We start from the raw sequence: 21081 nt of genomic DNA on the forward strand, positions 1-21081 counted from the left end.
TAAAATTTTGCTTTCATAACAACAGAATTAGAACTTTCTTGTTGCATAATTGTAAAACAAGTTGTTTTAACAACACGTATGAAATATATTTTCAAACTTAAAACTTATATAGAAATCAATGGAACTACTTATGTAAATTACATGTAATATTAAAAGTATAATTCATAATCTTATACAGAATCCAATTTAAGAAAATTGGTTCTATATAACACTTGACAATTTTTACAGATCTAGCTTGCAAAATTTAAATTATTTCGATGGTTCAAATTTTAGGCCATATCTTCAGTCCTTGTTTTGATTTTTGTTCTTAAAAATAATACTTTATATGGTTTCACTTTGAAATAACTTTTTCGGTCATATCCTGAATGAATATACATTGAGAACTTGCTTTACCATTTTTTACCCTAAAAATCAGAATTTATCTCAAGATTGTGGCGGTTCATTGTGACATTGTTAAAAACCCTTTTTAAAAGTGTTTCCGAGACAGATAAGATAGCGGCTTTGATACGGAACGCAATGCCGACATCGGCGCCATTTGTCGCGGTATTTCAGACCGCTCATAAGAGGAAGCCTTATCAAAGGAATCCCGACAAAATCCTTATAAAAACCGTCGACACAAAAAACCATATTATTCCACAGAGAGTTGACAACAATAGCAGAATGTCTTCCGCCAACGTGATGCAGTTAGCCAAGAGATTAGACCACTCCGAGATTTACTTTAGGAAAGCCTGCCTCCAGATTGTGATGCTCAACGAGAAACTTTCCTCCGCCAGCAGACGATACCGAATGGCGCACGCCTCCGGTCGACGTTCTTTCCGGTACTCTCTACGTCTGCGCCTGGCGGCAATCGAGGGTCTACGCAACGTTTACTACGAGTACGCCATGATCAAAGCTCAGGAGATGCAACAAGTCAGGCGTGACTCAGAAGAAGAGGAAGAGGATGGAGATGTCATGGTCCAATGATTTCACAGCTACCGTCCTATCAACATTTGCCATAAATAAGAAACGGCTCTTTTCAGAGCCACATGAATTATTCGAAAAGAATGTCTCTATTACACACTCTGAACAAGGTAAAAGTGTACACATTCACTAAAGATATGTGTAACACAGCCATCTGACGTTATAAAAGTTTTCTCCTAATAAATACCCCATATCTATAGTCTTTCCTAAGTTATTGCTTCCATCACTTTTTGATGATTTTTAATAAAAAATACACATACCTGTGAAAGAAGTACAGTTGAAATCAATGAAATAGAAAATATCCCAAGATATCTTCATTGACAAATTATCCCTGTTCACTCATAAAATTTCACAGAAACGAAAACAAATTTTTTATGGAGATTTATAATTGGAAATGTTTACATCTTTTCTCCATTCGGAAGTACTCGGGACACCTCGTGCAAATTTTCAACGTTATCATCCGGGCCTATTAATGGCTGATGCAATGCAAAATCCCCGTAGACTTTCTATTTTGGGGTGTGTATTGAAACCTGAAGCGATAGAGGGGGCGTTTCAAAACAGATAATCAGGACATTTTTCATATTAATGGATGAACATAGTTTGAGCACAAAGGTATTTATTATTATTGAAATATCAATCGAAAAGTGGTGGAAGCAAAAACTCGGGACAGAGTATATTAATACACTTGTTTATTATTAGATATAGGGTTTTTGTTATAAGGAGAAAATTCTATAACGGCAGGTGCTTGCATGTTGTGTATAATAGTTTAAAGAAGATGGGTGAATATGGCTTGTTAAATGCCCATACGAGGAATGATTACTAGTAGATACTGCAATTTAAAATATCATTTAATCTGATACTTTTTTTTAAAAAAATAAGTAAAAACAATGTATATTTAACGTAACATCGGTTTGTAACCCTTAAATATTTTAGATACTTGCAATAGATTGATTTAAACTGGCGTATGCGTGTCAAAACCTCCAAATAGTGTCATTTTTATAACTTCTCTAGAGTGGGTCTACGCGTAAGCTCCATATTTTTGTCATAAGCTATATATATGCGTTTTAATGGAATTTCAACCAATTTTAATCAACAAAAATGTAGAGAGATGACCCATTTTACTTTAAAAATGTAATTTTGTAACCCAACAATTGAACATTTTAAAAAATTAATACAAGTCCGTAAATGTGTGGCTTACGTCTCATATAGCATTTAAACAACGCACTTTGTTGTGAATGAAATGGCTCAGTGGTTAGAGCTTTATAGAACTTGTCTTTTTAGGTTGGGAGTTCGATACCACCAAAACTTAGGGATTTATTATTTTTTTCTTATCGTTTTTTGAAATATTTCAAATTGAATATAGTTAGAAATTACCCTTTTGTAAACTTATATTATAACATATCACATATATTTAATTTAAAAAATGTTAAATTTGAAATTGTATTTTACGATTAAACCAAATGGGCAGTTTCGCCATCTTATTCCCCAATATTCTTTGAGGTTACATTTGCACGCCCGAATGAAAAAAATGAATTGTATTGATAAAAATAATATCAACGCATTTTGATTATATAACTACATGTATATAATTATTAAGTTGCTAAATATTCCAAGAAAGGACCCAAAAATAAAAACTTGAAATGCAACGCATTAATGCCATTTGAAAAAAAAACCCACAGCATTAAAATGCCAAGTTTATTAGAACCCAAACTGTGCTGAAAAAAAATATAAATAGGTACCTTATGATAGTCTGTGTTATCAATGTTCTAATTCCAGCAGGTTTCAAATAAAAGTGGGTTTTTTTTTCATTAAATGTACATGTATTTCAAATTAAGTTCAAACACCATGCACATACATGTTCATTATTTACTATTATGTGTTACATAGGCGTCGGAACCGGGGGGGGGGGGGGCTGCCACCCTTTTTTTTCTTACAAAATTAAACCTAACCAAAAGGCACATAGCATCGAGAATGGGTCAGCCCCGACATTTCCGAATTGAAATGAAAATACAGAAATATTAAGAGTTATATTGAAAATCCTCCACCCCCACCCACTACGGATTAGGAATTTTATGATTTTGGTAATATTAAGTTTTTGGTAGGTGTTTAAGATTTTTTTTTTGGAGTAATAGGTATAGTACGCTTACCCCACCACCCCCCCCCCCCCACCACCACCACCACCACGGATTAGGAATTTTATCATTTAGGGAATCAGCCTTTTTTTGCCTTGTCAAGATTTCTGATGATTAGTCAAGCCCCCCCCCCTCAATTTTCTTCTGACGCCACTGTGTTAAAACAAAACTATATTGCAATATATTTTTACATCCACCACGTACGAATCCCTATATTTCTTACGGAAATTGATTGTAATTCATAGCTCTGTAAAAACGGACAGGACTACACGTCCCGTTTATCGATCGATTAAAACTTTAAACGAAATAGTCATCATGATGTCAGACCCAAACTTCATTTCAAGAAGATTCGGTTCTTGAGCCTCTTTCGTTTAACTCACGTACTGGTGTACATGTACATTAACAATAATTTAATTGACTTTTCTTAATTTATACGATCAAACATAGTCAAGCTTTAACCTTGTGCCATCAAATGATTCTCATATGTTACTGAATTGCCCAAAATGTGAATGTTTTGATAGATGTGGATGTCAATGCCAGTTGGAATTTTAGCTCGTCGTGCGGGGTTGGTAGGGGTGAACCATCTTAATTTACCAAAAATATTTTTTTTTTATATCAAAACATTCAGTATAATAAAATGAATAGTGCCTGTTTGGGAGAGTAACAGTTGAAATTGAAACGCCTAAAACCCATTGTCAACCTCCGCTTCGCGTGGCTTGACAATGGTTATTGAGGGGTGTCAATTACAACTGTTACCCTCCCAAAGAGGCACTATTTATATAGTGTTGTTTGTTCTATCTGATAAAGTTATAAATGTTATGAAATAACAATTGTCTTACAACAACTATAAGCACTAGGATTATTGTGATATACCGTAATTATTAAGTGAACTTAATTACACCCCCTCCCTCCCCCAACTATTGTATGAACAATATCACTTTGGAAATAGATATTACATGTATGTTAATTTATAATTATATTTTTTTTATTCAGTTCAATACTATTAGAAATACATGCACATGATTACAACTACCGCTATTATTATGTAAACAATATTCCAAAATCTTTAATCCTTGAATCCTTAAAACAACAGTAAGCTGGTTGTGGTGACAGTCATTGAAGCCACTGTCCAAGTTAAGGTATTTATAACGGCACATTGTCAAAACATCAAATGCGTATTATGGTTTCCATTTGAAAGTGCCGAACAGAGAGAGAGAGAGAGAGAGAGAGAGAGAGAGAGAGAGAGAGAGAGAGAGAGAGAGAGAGAGAGAGAGAGAGAGAGAGAGAGAGAGATTTTACAATCAATTTAAAGTTATTAATTTTGATAAATTCTAGATGCTAATCAAAGTAACACGTACAGGTTTTTATTTATTATTTTGATAAAACCAAGATATTGTGAGATACATGTAACTTTCAACGTATGGGCCAACTATCACTATCTATACAAGCAAGTTATTTCTTTAGCCCAATTTTAAATGAACGGAAATGTTATTCGATCATATGTGTTTTATAAAAGCAATGCTCATTTTAATATATAGTCTAATTGGAATCCATAGAACTCATTAAAATCATTATCGCCATAGCTCTAGACACAAATTTACCATTATTCATTCCTCTGAGACTGAGCAAATGTACGTAAAACAAGGCTTTTCAAATTAGATTTGTTATTATTTTAAGGGCCAGTATTTGTTTCCGTGATGGTACATTTGAATAATCTTTAGGCACTTTTACTATTACCCCCCCCCCCCCCCACCCACTCAGAATTTAATGGTCGTCATCTTACTTTTTTACACCGTTTAATAAGAGAAAAATGAGTTCTAACTATTTATCATAAATCATTTATATATATAATCAGAAAAAAATGAAAATTGGAGAGGGAGGATTCCTAAAACTTATACTCGGGATCATATTTAACAGCTTCAAAATTGTATTTACTTAAAACTATTTCAGTGGAATTATTGGTGAGATAATTTGTAAATTAGGAAGAGGACATTAACCTGAAAAGACGGAGCCCACAAAAAGACCGTTAATATATAGGAGCAAGTAACGTCTGAAAAAACGGCATGCACTTAAATTTTTGGATATTGTCGGTCCTATAACACACCAAGCGGTGCAGACAAATTGAATATAATGCGCGTTAGATTTTATCAAACGATCATTTTCCTTTGGTACATGTCAAATTGTTCATGTAATTTTGAATATTTCAATTAATATTACAATAATAAATATTCTCAAAATACGTGATGACGTTTAAATTTGTGCTCATGGCGCATGAATAGGCTATGTGTATTCACAAGAAATATTGAACGTTGCAGATTTTCAATTCAATCGGAAGGGAAACTATACACTCAATGTAAATATTACGTCATGTTAAAAGTCTTAGAATATTTCAAAACTCAACAGAATTGTCATACCCGCTTACATGCAGGTATCTGCTGTAATACAAGACAGTCCTATAGTTTGGGTCTGCTGGCTGCCAACGCACTAAATACGCTAAAAACACATAACAGACGTGGTAGAAACACCAGAGTAGTACCATAATTGATTTTAAAGTAGATTCAAGTGACTTTTACATGTACATTTTGAAAAACATACGCACCCCCCCCCCCCATCTGGAAACAGAAACATTTACATATATTGAAAGATCGACACCCCCTCCCCCTCCCCTCCCCCTCCCGAATCAAGCGGTTTTACGCTAAATTGAAAAATTGGTGGGAAAACAACATTTTTCACCTCATTTTTCAAAATTGTTGGCCTATAAATCAAAATGAAAATCATGAAAACATTTCACATGTTTATCTGACAAAGAAAGCAAGATTAACATATTGTTAATTGATGATGTTCATTTTCTAATGCCATTAAAGGCTCTTATCACTAATAGTTCTTTAAATTTTTTTTAAAGATCAACTTAGAAGACCGCATAATATTTTACTATACATTAAAGGGCGGATAACTCGAAGATTGACTGCACAAAAGTACAATGGTATAAGAACCCCTCAGTGTGCAGTGAACCTGTAGAGGGTCTAGGGATAATTCTTGGCTGAGGGTATATCTGTATGGGAAAATGTCACATTCAAATGAATTTTTGTTTCATTCTAATAATGGACTTTTTTTTTTAAATTTCTCATAATTTTTACTTTTAAAATGTTCATTGGTATTGAAAATGTACATATTTAGGTCTCAATTTCTTTTGAAAAAATAAATAGCCATTTAAAAATCTTGAAATGACGTTTTTGTTGTTTTTTTTTTTTTACAAAATACATAACAGTCAAACACAATTACAAGTACAATGTACTATATACATTTACATGAACATTCCACATGTTAAAATACATAAAACATAATGCAATACATATACATTGAAAAATGAATAATACTGATTGATTTCATGCAGTAATAACAAACTCTCTAAAAAACAACACAAGGGATTCAGAATGTAAATATTGGCACTTTCTTGAATGTATTCTGTAATGTATAAGCACTTTTTGTGGAATTTCAGTTTTTCCTGTGTGTCTGCCGATGTCGGAGCATATTTCCGGATTGGGCGAAACACTTTCCACACTCTGGGCATGCGTATGGCTTCTCCCCACTGTGGGTCCGTTCATGCTCCATGCAGGTGGAGTAGTCCGCAAATGCACGGGTGCAGGTCCGGCACTTTTTCGGTTTCTCGCCTGTGTGAATCCGGAAGTGTGTGCGCAGAGTGGACTTCTGGGTAAAGGCCTTGCCGCAGATGGAACACTTGTGAGGCCGGATGCCGGTGTGGGTAGCCATGTGATAGTTCAAGTTGGTGTTTCCTCTGTAGGTCTTCCCGCACACAGGACACTGGTGTTTGGAGTGCTTAAACTTGACGGCAGATGACACAATGACAGCAGACGACACGTTCCTGGCCTCTAAAACATCACAGGGTTTTGAACAACTATCCATGATGGACTCGTACACACACAGATCATCAAAGTTAGAACACTCATTTTTCAGGCTGGAATCCTCAAGAAACTTCTGTTGCAGTTGGTCCATGGCACTAGAGTAAGGAGAAATGGAGCCACTGGAATTGATGGAGGCATTGTCACTGAAGCTGTAGTATCCACTGTCAAACTCCTCATCCATGAAATCAGAAGCCAAGTTGTCGACGGTGATGTCATCATGCAGGGAACTTGGAAGTTATTGAAGCTTGGTACAGGCTGTCTGAATGGTTGCTATGTGATGACAATTATAGGTAGTTTCATTCATGACGTTCCAGACTTCTGTTAATGAAGCAGATGATTTATATTATCATTATTATTATTATATCTTTTCAGTACTTGTAATTCAAAAACCATTTTGTGGATATGATATTTTCATGTATTCACATATAGGATTTGTCCTGATTTTGACTTCTTATATCATAAGCTCATAAGTTATAAAATGTTACATTTGGTCTTCCATTAATTTTTAAATAAATTCTGTCATGGTATTTTGAAGGTAAGATGTAATGAATTAAATTATTACAATTCAATAAAATCTAATATCATATAAAGGACTATATATGATAAGGACCTAAAATGGCCCCCTGAAATGAACATCATCATTTTATTGAAATTCTTTGTTTTCTTTGTACAGATATATATGTGATGTTTTTACATAATGTTCATTTTGATTCAACTGCCCACAATTTAGAAATATAAAATCATAAAGACAACCTTTCCCCACCATTGTTTGCATTTTCAGCATAAAACAGCTTGTTTTCAAGTAGTTTTTCTTTCCGGAAACATAGAGCGCATGCTTGAACAAACAAAATATTTAAATCAGAGATGAATCTAGCCAAGTGTCATGTACAAATTTTGATTATCCATAATCTAAATTTTTGTAAAGGACAGGTTATCGTGTCGAAGATTTTACTTCTGTTTATTTTGTTTTTCTTATAAATTTTAGCGCGATTTTAATCAAAATACTTTCTCAGGGTTTGAATATGGCTATATTGTTCGGAAAAAGCTTTTGTTAGGTTCAAATGATGGTTAATCTCATTTACTCGTTTATCTAAATTCATGATAGTAAAAACGTCAAATGTCTTAGAGTTTTAGATAATTGAATTTCCTCACCTGTCATCTTTATTTTGCTAAAAGCATTTACAGGCATTATATACTTCAAAGGGAATTAATTGGCTAGGTAATTTACTTATGGATTAACTCAGGTGTCATAGTCTGAGCTATTATTCATTTATCGTTTTACACATGTTACATAATTTTTGTTTTATATACTGTTGAAATTCTTTTGTACAATAGTCGGAATCGGACAGCCGTCCCGATATCACCGATCTGTATCAAAATTACTGTCAGGTCCTTAATAAATGTTGAAACGCTGATTGGACTTTCCCCGGTTACTTTTACCAAATTGAGGGCTACCACCCGAGTGTTGATCGGGTTATAGTACAGCCGAGTGTCGATCGAGTTGTACAGTGGTCCTTATTGGTGGTGCTAATTTTATTGTCGGTAATGTCATGTACAAATTTTGATTATCCATAATCTAAATTTTTGTAAAGGACACAAGGCTAATAGGTGGCAAAAAAATGTCCTTGTTCAAGCATGCGCTTTATACATGTATTCCCCATTCATAAAAAGATAAGAAAAATGTCAATTTTTGACTGATCTTGATTTAATTATAGAAATAGCGTCATTTCTGACATCATATACTGCCAGTGAGTGCAAATAAATCAAATAAATAGGTGACAAATAGATTATACATTAGCTCTTCTAAAATATAACATAACATAACATTTTATTGTACCTGAAACACAAAAAAAAAATGGTGAATTATGGAGGCCAAATTTAACTCATAACATATGTAGTTTTTTGCAAATTATGCTATGATCAAGGAAATTTAAGATACTTTTCAATTAGTGAACGATCAATTTGTAATTTTTACGGCGAATTGTATAAATCATAATCATCTGCACAACTTTAGATACAGATTAAACATTCAAAACGAACTTCTGGAAAAAAATCCTCTCGACATCTTTTTAAACAACACTTCATTTACAATTTTCTAGCAAAATACACACGTGCATCCAGCAAGGCGTGAGACTTTGTTTACTTCGAAGTTACACATGTACTTGAAAATCAAGCCCGGGCCTTTTCATCCCCACCTTCCCTCCCCCCCCCCCCCCCCCCCGGGAAACAACACGCAGCAAAAAACTGGGATAGACATCTTACACACTGTTTTTCATATGATAAAAAAAAATCAACTTCTTTCGCGTGCGGAAACGCCCCAAATTTAAAGGGGAATTCGAGAATTAGTTTGTCTCAGCCATGTTTTGACACCTATAAATTTCTGTTTTACAGTGCAACACTCCAGCAGCCTACCATTCGGTCTCTGTCATTGTCTAGCTGGAAAACGCTGACAGTTTTGTCAAAGGACCCCGAGGCCAGGCGCCGTCCGTCACAGCTCCACGCCACGGAGTGAACTTTGGAGTCGTGCGCCGTGTGCTCTCGTATTCTCTTGTTTTGCTGAAAATGTTTTCGCATGTTTTCAATGTAAGTCGCCATCTTTGGATTTTGTAGAATAAAATCCTACCGAGTGGATTCAAAAGTTCCGGAAACCAGAGGCCCACATGACATATCGCTGACATAACAATTTCTAATGAAAGTCTTGCTGAAGTCTTACCGTTGTTTTAATTTCTTTATAATTACTGTGTTTCAGAATCTAAATTTCTGCGCTCTACCATACCTAAAGTAAAATCATCAATTCTGGCATTATTGAAAATTAATTTTAGTATTACTGGAACAGATAATTAGACAAAATTGCAACTGTATTTAATTTAAAAAATAATCTGTTTTCTGTAATCAAATTATCATGATTTTATAAATGCTTTTTTTAATATGGGTAATGCAAATTTGCATAATGTTGATCAATTTTTTCCATTTTTGTTGCAAGTTAGACATAACTTCTGTTTTCTAGATTTCTGATAAGTCTAGCCCCCCCCCCCCCCCAAATAATTGTACAGTGATAATTGGGACGCATGATCGTACTGCTACATGTAGATTAAAAAATTCATGACCATGCAACCTTTAATAACTGTATTTTTTTCTACATTAATTATTCAACCATTACACATTTAACATGCATTTGTATCAGTCTCTACATTTGTATGCTGATGATGGGATTTGAACCCACTCTTCATTCCCAAAGGAATGTGTGCAACATTACACCACACCAGCTTTTATAGAGAAATAGGGGAATTCTAGTCATAAAAAACAAAATGCTATTTCTTTAAAACTAAAAATAGCCTACATTTTAAAGCTGATTTGAATATGTTCAGCACACAGGCACCAGACGTTAAATATTTTTCTCATAATAAAAATAAAACCTCTGTACCTTATAATGATAAAATTGTCAGAACTATTTAAACCTCCCAACAATGGGTGACCTGGATTTTGAACCAACACATACACAAGCACAAATTACTACCTGGCATTAAATTCATTCACGTGATCTTGCACAGGTAGCAACCGACCAGAAAGAATAAACACCTGACGCCCGCCATGTTGGATCGTGAAGACCTGAAATTTACCAATGGGGTAACGTCAGGTAAGTTTTATATTTCACTTATTCCCTATAGTTACAAAGGTTCTCTAAACATGGATCCGTGGAACAGCGCCCATGATGTTGTACGCTGCACCCTGTGTCAGGAATCTGTGGCCCCAATGTACTGTGAAGTTTGTCATACACATCTGTGTAAAGACTGTGTGGAGGAACATTTCTCTGATTCCTCTAAAGTTCATGAAGTGGTGTCACTTAAACAAGATCTAACCACTTTGAACAATCCTAAATGTAGGAAACACCCCACCAAACAATGTGAACTCCACTGTGAACAATGTGACATTCCTATTTGTGCAGAGTGTATATCATCTGGAAAACATTTAGGACATAAACAAGTCGACATGTTCCAAAGGTTTGAAAACAAAACAGAAATTTTACAAAAAGATTTGCAAGAATTAGAAAAATCCATTTATCTTAAATACAAAGAGATTGCATCCAACATCCAAGCGCAGAAAGCTGATCTGAGTCAAAACTCCCAGAAATTGTCAACAGCAATCGACAAACAAGGAGAAGTCTGGCACAGAGAAATAGACACCACTATCACAAACCTGAAATCTAACGTGGAGGAAATGGAATCCAAACACCTGCCCATCCTAAATAAACAGGAAGATGAAATCACACGTGCCATTTCTGAAATCACACAGACCATTGCTGAACTGAAGAAGTTACTGAACTCCAAAAATGTCAGCCTTGTCTCTGAGTACAAATCCAGGAACGCTGAATTCAGAAGATTGCCTCCTAAACTCAAAGTGTCCTTACCAAAGTTTAGGCCTCAGGAAATCCACACAGATCAGCTGATTGAACAGTTTGGTTCTCTGTCAGCATTATCTTTTACAACACAGGAACAAGACTACAGCATGCCGCCCCAGGGAGCCGAGTCCTCTCCCCCAGACCGGTCACTGATGGATGTACCCCGGGTCATCACAGCTATAGACACAGAGTATAGGTATGGAATATATGGTGTGATGTGTGTGAATGATACAGAGATATGGACATGTGGTAAGGACAGCATGATGAACCTCTACAACCTCCAAGGGGAACTAGTGAAGTCCAACCAAACCAAGTCAGGGAAGTATCCATACGACATAGCAGTGACAAGGAGTGGGGATCTAGTTTATACTGATTACGATGAATTAACTGTGAACATAGTGAAGAATACACAGATACAGACAGTGATCGGACTACAGGGGTGGATACCTTACGGTGTCTGTAGTACCTCCTCTGGTGACCTCCTGGTTGTCATGGTCAGTGATGATAAAGATGATAGTGATGAGAGTGACAGTGATGACGATGATCGTAAACAAACAAAAATTGTGCGTTACTCTGGCTCCACAGAAAAACAAAGTATTCAATACGATGACAAAGGACAACTTCTCTATTCAACTGGTGGATTATTTAACACTAAATACATCAGTGAGAACAGGAACCTAGATATCTGTATGTCAGACCGTGACGCCCGTGCATTAGTGGTGGTCAATCAGGCCGGGAAACTCCGGTTTACCTACACTGATCCTCCCTCTACTACCGAGAAATCATTCTATCCATACGGCATCACAACAGACAGCCAGGGTCGGATCCTGACAGCAGACCAGTACAACCACCGTATCCACATCCTGGATCAGGACGGACAGTTCCTCCGCTACATTGACAACTGTGATTTACAGGCTCCATGGGGTTTGTGTGTGGACACCAGAGACAACCTCTTTGTGGCTGAGTATGACACAGGTAAAGTGAAGAAAATCCAATATTACATGTAAATCAATTAACTCTACCAATTATATGTAAACAAAGCGTATAAGTATATATTACATACTGTGTGTAGATATAATGTAAACAAACTATACACATTACTGTATGTCATCATACGGTGTGTATCAGATGTAAACACGCTGTGTGTGGATAATTTAATGTATCACACATACACTGACCGTGTCTACAAGATGTAAACAGACTGTTCAACTGTATCTGTGTTAGGTTGTCATGAGTCAATCATTCCATTTCTTCAATCTTTATTTGTTTATATATCATATGTTTGTATGTAAACAAATTGTTCTTTAATATCGATATTACATCTCAAAACAACTGACATTGTTTATATACTGTATGTAAACAAACTGTGTTTATGTATCACATGTATATATCAAGTGATTCTATGTACATGTATATTACATATAGACAAACTCCTTTTTCTATTAGATGTATATATAAAGTGACTGTTTTACTGTGTCTATAATCTGTGTTTGTTACATTAGAATGAATGGACTGTATTTGTTACATGTGGTTTATATCAGCAAACTCTGTGTGACTTGTTTTAATTACACAAAATGGGTTAACAGACAGACAGCACTCAATTCTTTACCAGCAATGGAGTGAGGCCACAAAGGGACTGAGGCCCATTACTTATATAGAGGAGTGATACCTGTATATCAACCCAATCAGAATTCATATCCAATGAGACAATTGTTGTGACTTACCTTTAACTCTTTAGAATTAGAGTAGATGTTTGATTTCCTGCTAATCTTGTATCTTCTGTTCTAACTTAATAAAATCCTTGTGTGGAATATTCTGTCCATTGGTGTTTTTATCCGGGAGATTTTTCTTAACTGATTAGAAGATTTTAAAAATGTATTTAGACAATCAGTATATTGACATGGATATACATGATACTGCTTATGAATGATTGATGATAATTTGTTTTTAAATAAAACTTTAAACAAAGAAATCAATGTATTGATCACCAGCACCTAGCCTTTTAAATTTGACATCAACAACATGATGGCGTGAGAACTGTGGCGCCTGCAGGGTCAGTAATTGTCCAATTGTCATGCTAACTTATAGTTTTATTTAAAAGAGAAGGGGAATTATATTACATAAAATAAAAGTACAAAGTTTGTACATTTAAGTACTGGTACCAATTTATCTTCGTTGAAGTGGCAATAATAACGCCTAATTGTGGAGCAGTGAGGTATGAGACTCTCTCTCTCAGCGAGTGCAGTTATGAGTGTGGGCTGACAGCAATATCTGAGATGATTTGACTGCTATTTGATGACTGTAACAAGTTAAATATGTGTGAAATATGAAACAAGAGGCCCATGGGCCACATCGCTCACCTAAGGAACAATATGTATAATAAAAATCAGCTTAATGGAGTCATAATTAATACATAATATCTGGACATTGTACAATAATACATGTAGATCCTGTATAAATAAAATCCATTTTTCCCCTGGATATTCTTGTGTTTATAATCAATAGTCCCTTTTCTAACAGGATGATTTTATAGTCATATCATATGTTGAGTATTGCAGTTCTCAAAAAGATCCTTAACAATAGTTTATATATGGGATATAAACCTACATCAAACTCTGAACCTTCTTGTAAAGCCAAAGAATTGTCCTGGGGCCAAAGTCTTAACAATTATAAAGAATCATCTGGCTGATTAGTTTCTGAGAAGAAGATTTTTAAAGATTTACTCTATATATTCCTATGTTTAATTTCAACCCCCAATTGTGGCCAACCCTACCCGCGGGGGTCATGATTTTCACAAATTTGTATCTACACTACCTGAAGATGCTTCCACACAAGTTTCAGCTTTCCTGGCTGATTAGTTTCTGAGAAGAAGATTTTTAAAGATTTACTCTATATATTCCAGACCTATGTAAAAGTTTGACCCCCCCCCCCCCCATTGTGGCCCCATCCTACCCCGGGGGTCATGATTTTCACAACATTGTATCTACACTACCTGAGGATGCTTCCACACAAGTTTCAGCTTTCCTGATCTTATGGTTCATGAGAAGAAGATTTTTAAAGAATTACTATGTATATTCCTTTGTAAAAGTTCGACCCCCCATTGTGGCCCCACCCTATCCCCGGGGATCATGATTTTCACATCTTTGAATCTACATTACCAGAGGATGCTTTCACACAAGTTTCAGCTTTCCTGGCTAATTAGTTTCTGAGAAGAAGATTTTTAAAGATTTACTCGATATTCCTATGTAAAACTTCGAACCCCCATTGTGGCCCCACCCTACCCCCAGGGGTCTTGATTTTCACAACTTTGAATCTACACTACCTGAGAATGCTTCAACATAAGTTTCAGCTTTCCTGGCTGATTAGTTTCTGAGAAGAAGATTTTTAAAGATTTACTCTATATATTCCTATGTTAAACTTCAACCCCCCATTGTGGTCCCACCCTACCCCCAGGGGTCATGATTTTCACAACTTTGAATCTACATTACCTGAGGATGCTTCCACACAAGTGTTAGCTTTCCTGGCTGATTAGTTTCAGAGAAGAAGATTTTTAAAGATTTACTCTATATATATTCCTATGTTAAACTTCGACCCCCCCCCCCCATTGTGGCCCCACCCTACCCCCAGGGGTCATGATTTTCACAAATTTGTATCTACACTACCTGAGGATGCTTTCAAATAAGTTTCAGCTTTCCTGGTCTTATGGTTCATGAGAAGAAGATTTTTGAAAATTTCTCGAAAATTTTCATAAATTCCTAATTATCTCCTTTTGCAAAAAAGCGTGGTCCTTAATTTTCACAACTTTGAATCCCCTTAGGCTAAGGATGCTTTGCGCCAAGTTTGGTTAAAATTGGCCCAGTGGTTCTTGAGAAGATGTTGAAAATGTGAAAAGTTTACAGACAGACGGACAGACAGACAGACGGACAGACAGACGGACGACAGACAAAATGTGATCAGAATAGCTCACTTGAGCTTTCAGCTCGGTGAGCTAAAAACTGTTTGTTTTTTAAGACACTTCAGCTTTCAAAAAAAAAACAACTGGATTCTACCCTGATTTCAAGTAAAGGTGCTGAAATGACTGATCATGAAATGTCAATTTAAGATGCAAAATTAAATAATTCTCAATTGAGTACATTTATTTAGCAAGAATATATTCTAATGAATTAATTTGAATATGGAAAGATGATGATTATAATAAACAAATAATTTATTCCATTTCTTTTAACCCCTGCAGTTGATATAATTGGGAGATAATTTTTACACTCTATTTGAATCATGCAAATATTTGAGAAAGGGCATTCCTATGGCTTTAAACCAAATACTCTGCCGCACAATAAGGCTGCATTAAAGCAAGCTTTGTGAATTATACCTTGTGCATACAAAATCTTGTTTCCTGAAATGACGGAACTGGTCAACAACCCACCGTCAGCATCAGAGAGGAAGAAACAGTCTAGCGACTGGGGGCACCATTATCTTCTTGGTAGGGGGCACCTAAAAGTGAAAAAAAAACATTTTGTAAACTGACATTAATAAAAAAATTAATTTATGCCCAACTTTTGCAAAATTGAGACTATTTATCAATAACTACATTTAATTCACTACGTGTAATCTGGGCTTATGAAACATTTATTAAAATCCATGCACCTACATAACTGGAATAGCTTAAAGTCAGTATGTATGTAAAATTTAAAAATTACATCCGACATTATTAAAAATTCTACTAAATGTTCATCTAGTCAAAGGGAGGCAACTTCATCATTTAAACAACCTATACTAAGTGAACCCTTCTTACATACTGTAGAGCAAACTGACAGAAAGATTCCCACAGACTTGAATTTCGCAAAACAGCTGAAATGTCTTTTGGAGTCATCAGGAGCAGAGGCTGCACTGGATCGCTGACCTGCATGGAAAGGCAGAGGCTTCCAACAAGAACGGGACTCAAGAGTGCTGTGTGTATCTTCACATTCGACCATTACAACCCCTTCAAGGAAGTAGAAACAAATGCATATCATCTTAGCTTTGCATACTAAGAGGACACAGACCACAATTATTTTTCCCTCTTATTCCTTTATACAAAAATAAATCATATAAAAAATTCCACCGGCTCAAATGAGTTCAAATACAGCATACCTATAAAATGACACTAGTCCAACAACATATCCAAACTACAGGAAAATCAATCGAGAGGGGACTGAGATATGGCCACTAAAATAACCCCTACCATGAAAAATTCACTTTCACTTTGGAATTTGTGTAAACATTGGCCTCTTTACACCCTTTCTATTGCGCATGTAAAGATACTTTTTCTAAAAAATTTCCTGCCTGCATTTTTTTTCCAAACCTTCTCCTTTCCATCCATGCCATAAAAGGAACCAAATTCGACCATTTAGTACCCCTAGGATTTTTTGAAATAATACATACATTTTTAGAATGGAACTACTAGGCTACGCTCAGGAGAATATTACAATGTATGAACATATTCATTTAAGTAAAAAGTGCTTAAACTATTTAAGTATTCAAGTATCTACTACAATTTCCCAGGGCGGGGGAAGTGGGGGAGGGGGTGGTCTTTGTTTGGAGAAGGATCCTAGACCTGGTTTAGTCTATTTAGTTTATTTTACTTTGTGAATTTAATAAGGTTGAATTTTTCAGGGTGGGGGGGGTTGACTCTCATCTAGATCCGCGCATGCCTATTTAAAGTGATTTTAGACGTAGTTTGTTTTTTTGGTAATTTGTAAGGTACAAAGGAAATATTTATTTTGGGGTGATTAAAAAACAAACAAAAGTCCTGAACATCAATGTCACACACAGGAGGGTTGGGGTGTTCTGCCCAGGTGATTAACTCGGTTGTAACTGGGTTAGATGAAAACAAAACAGAACCTCTGTGGCAAAGCATTTTGAAAAAAGAAATCAAGTCCGTTGAAAACCCCTTTTTAAAAAAAGTAATGAATGTGATTTACCGCCTTTGTTGACAACGGGGGGGGGGGGGGGGTTGTTAACGATATACAGTTCATTTACTAGTACATCATTGAAATAATTGATTACAGGAGGATTTTTTAAGGTCCCCATCATTTATCTTTCTTTCCAAAATATGAAATATAAAGCAAGATATACGCGTTTAGCGTAAACGTTACAGAACGGGAAAGACTTAGAAATAAGATGTGCCGAAGACAAGATGTTATTGGAAAAAAAAACTGGCCCCCCCCCCCTCCCAAAAAAAAGTTTCTCCCGTGGAATATATGAAGACCGTAATTGAATGTAACTACATTTGTATTAGAATTACTAAGTATAACAACAAAAAAACTATCGATATTTTATCAAAGTAAAGTACTCCCCTTCAATATACGGTGTTTATTTTACTGAGTTAACATATAGAAAATGAAAAAATACATAAACCTAAGCAGTTTCGCTTAAAAAAAAATTGGGTTTAATTTATATATAATAAAATTCACTAGAATTTTCTCCTCTATTTCTTATGAAAAACGATTACAGTTATTTGGACTTTTTAGGTTTGTTACCGATTTTCTATGGAAATATAAAAAATATAATGAAAAATAAGTTCTTAAAACAATAGAATTAACTTTCTTGTTGCATGACTGTAAACAAAAGTTGTTTTAAAAATACGTATGAAATAAATTTCCAAACTAAAAACATACATGTATAGAAATCAATGGAACTACTTTTGTAAATCACATGTAATATGAAAAGTATAATTTATAGTCTTATAAACAAAAAGAATCCATTTATGAAAATTGGTTCTTTTATAACACTTGACAATTTTTACAGAAATAAATTGCAAATTTTCAATTAATTCGATGGTTTCAATTTTTTAGACCATATCTTCATCCTTGTTTTAATTCTTGTTCTTAAAAATAATATTTTATATGGTTTCACTTTGAAATAACTTTCTCGGCCATATCTTGAATATACATTAAGTTCTGTATCCCAAGAATGTGACATTGCTTAAAATTTTTTAAAAGCGTTTCACAGATAAAATAGCGCCTTTGATAAGGCGCGCAATGCCGACACCGGCGCCATTTGTCGCGGTACTTCAAACCGCTCGTTGGGAGAAGCCTTATCACAGGAACCCCGACAAAATCCTTATAAAAACTGTATCGACACAAAAATCCATATTATTCCCCAAAGAGTTGACAACAATAGCAGAATGTCTTCCGCCATCGTGATGCAGTTAACCAAGAGATTGGACCGCTCCGAGATTTACTTTAAGAAAGCCTGCCTCCAGATTGTGATGCTCAACGAGAAACTTTCCTCCGCCAGCAGAAATGCCTCCGGTCGACGTTCTTTCCGGTACTCTCTACGTCTGCGCCTGGCGGCAATCGAGGGTCTACGCAACGTTTACTACGAATACGCCATGATCAAAGCTCAGGAGATGCAACAAGTAAGGCGTGACTCAGAAGAAGAGGAGGAAGAAGGACATGTCATGGTCCAATGATTTCACAACTACCGTCCTATCAACATTTGCCATAAATAAGAAACGGCTCTTTTCAGAGCCACTCAAATTATTCGAAAAGAATGTCTCTATTACACACTCTGAACAAGGTAAAAGTGTTTACAGTACACATTCACTAAAGATATGTTTAACACAGCCACCTGACGTCATAAAAGTTTTCTCCTAATAAATACCCCAATTCTAATCATACACTTGTTCTTTGTTAGATACTGGGGGGGGGGGGGGGGGGTATTAGGAGAAAATTTTATAACGGCAGGTGCTCGCATGTTGTGTATCATAAGTTAAAGAAGATGTCTGAATAAGGCGTGTAAAATGCCCATATGAGGAATAATTACTTGTAGATACAGCAAAATTGAAATATCATTTAGTCTGATACTTTAATCATTTAATATTTATTCATTTGATGAGATATCGGCGCTTCTGATTGGTCGAAAAATTTCTTTGATACCTGCATCAATAAAATTTTTGCCGGATCTACTTTTCTCAACTGTTCTGATCTAACACTATTTATAGAACGGGAATTTCCAAGATAAACACTGTCAACAAAATGTAAAGTTGTGTCTGTTTTATTGTCAGCAAACAAAATGCAACCTTGTGAATATAAAAACATGAAAGTTTAACCTTCAAAAATAAACAAAACACATTATTTGATTCACGAAATAGAGAATTAAGCGTCTTCTCACGATTTCGTCTGCTTGAGATCGATCAACATTTACAGCGAGGCTGGCTGTTCCTTTTCCAGGAATATTATAACGAACATATAGGCCTTTAAACTTTCACGGTAACACTTCTGTTCAAATTTTGTAACGATGATTTTTGAATTTACACACATACACCATCTGTCATCAGAATAAGCGTCGTAAAGAAAAGCTATGAGTAATGCATCAACTCCTTCGGCGCATTGCAAGCGGCAGAAATACCATTTAAGTACATCACTGGCTATCTAGTTACCACAACGTTTACAAAAGTCGCTTATACATACTATTCTCTGTCGACATATCAGCTATTTTCATCCACGATCGCCTTTTCTTGGATGGTTATGTCCAGTTGCATATTCCAGCGATCTCACATGAAAACTAGTTTTATTACGAGTTTTTCTGCACAGTGAATAATATCACAAGCTATCGCATGTATTTTCCTTTCGTTTTCAATTCAGCCGGTTCAGATTTTAACTCACTATTTGTGTTTAATCCTTTAATTCAGCTCAATAGCTCTGCATCAGCTGAAGGCGCATCCATTTTGAATATTGTTGCTGTTGTTGTTTTGTATTCATACGCGCCGCTTCATTTACATTATTTACATTTTTCATCAATGACACTTCACATCTTTTTATTTGAAAATGTTTTATTAAATGATAAGAAATGAAGATAATAATTTTTCTATTGATCGACGTATCAAAGAAAAAATTGACCGGAAAACTTTTTCATCAATGCGCTACGCGCATTGATGAAGTTTTCCGGTCAATTTTTTCTTTGATACGTCGATCAATAGAAAAATTATTATCTTCATTTCTTAAAAAAAAAATTAAAAACAATGTATATTTAACGTAACATCGGTTTGTAACCCTTAAATATTTGAAATACTTGCAATAGGTTGCTTTAAATTGGCGTATGCGTGTCAAAACCTCCAAACAGTGTCATTTTTATAACTTCAATGCCTTTTCTTTTATAAAGTGGGTCTAAGCTCCATATTTTTGTCACAGTCTAAATGAGATTTAATGGAATTTCAACCGATTTTAATCAAAAAAATGTGGAGAGATGACCCACTATTCTTTTAAAATGTCGTTTTGTAACCATACAATTGAACATTTTAGAAAATTAAAACAAGTCCGTAAATTTGTGGCTTACGTCTTATACAGCATTTAAACAACGCACTTTGTTTTGAATGAAATGGCTCAGTTGTTAGAGCGTTATAGAACTTATCTTTTAGGTTGTGGGTTCAATACCACCAAAACTTAATAACCAAAACAAATATTTCAAATTGAATATAGTTATAGTTAGAAATTACCCTTTTGTAAACTTGTATTATAACATATAACATATATTTTATTATAGAAAAGTTTAAATTTAAAATTGTATTTTACGATTTAACGAAATGGGCAGTTGTGCCATCTTATTACCCAATATTCTTTGAGGTTAAATTTGCAGACCCGAATGAAAAAATGAATTGTATTGATAAAAGTAATATCAACGCATT

General features: G+C 35.1%; 2 protein-coding genes across 2 annotated transcripts; one reads left to right on the top strand and one right to left on the bottom strand.

The window, feature by feature from the left end:
- Positions 1-6468: 6468 nt before the first annotated feature.
- On the bottom strand, positions 6469-7212 carry LOC128180779 (zinc finger protein 391-like). Its single transcript, XM_052848927.1, has one exon. It carries the CDS (start codon positions 7194-7196, stop codon positions 6588-6590), a length of 609 nt encoding a protein of 202 aa, XP_052704887.1. The 5' UTR covers positions 7197-7212; the 3' UTR covers positions 6469-6587.
- A 3470-nt stretch (positions 7213-10682) lies between these two features.
- Positions 10683-13476, top strand: LOC128180766 (E3 ubiquitin-protein ligase TRIM71-like). Its single transcript, XM_052848919.1, has one exon. The coding sequence runs from the start codon at positions 10703-10705 to the stop codon at positions 12419-12421; it is 1719 nt and encodes a 572-aa protein (XP_052704879.1). The 5' UTR covers positions 10683-10702; the 3' UTR covers positions 12422-13476.
- The last annotated feature ends 7605 nt before the right edge of the window (positions 13477-21081 follow it).

The sequence above is a fragment of the Crassostrea angulata genome, chromosome 4, assembly GCF_025612915.1.
Source record: "Crassostrea angulata isolate pt1a10 chromosome 4, ASM2561291v2, whole genome shotgun sequence".
Classification (NCBI taxonomy): domain Eukaryota; kingdom Metazoa; phylum Mollusca; class Bivalvia; order Ostreida; family Ostreidae; genus Magallana; species Magallana angulata.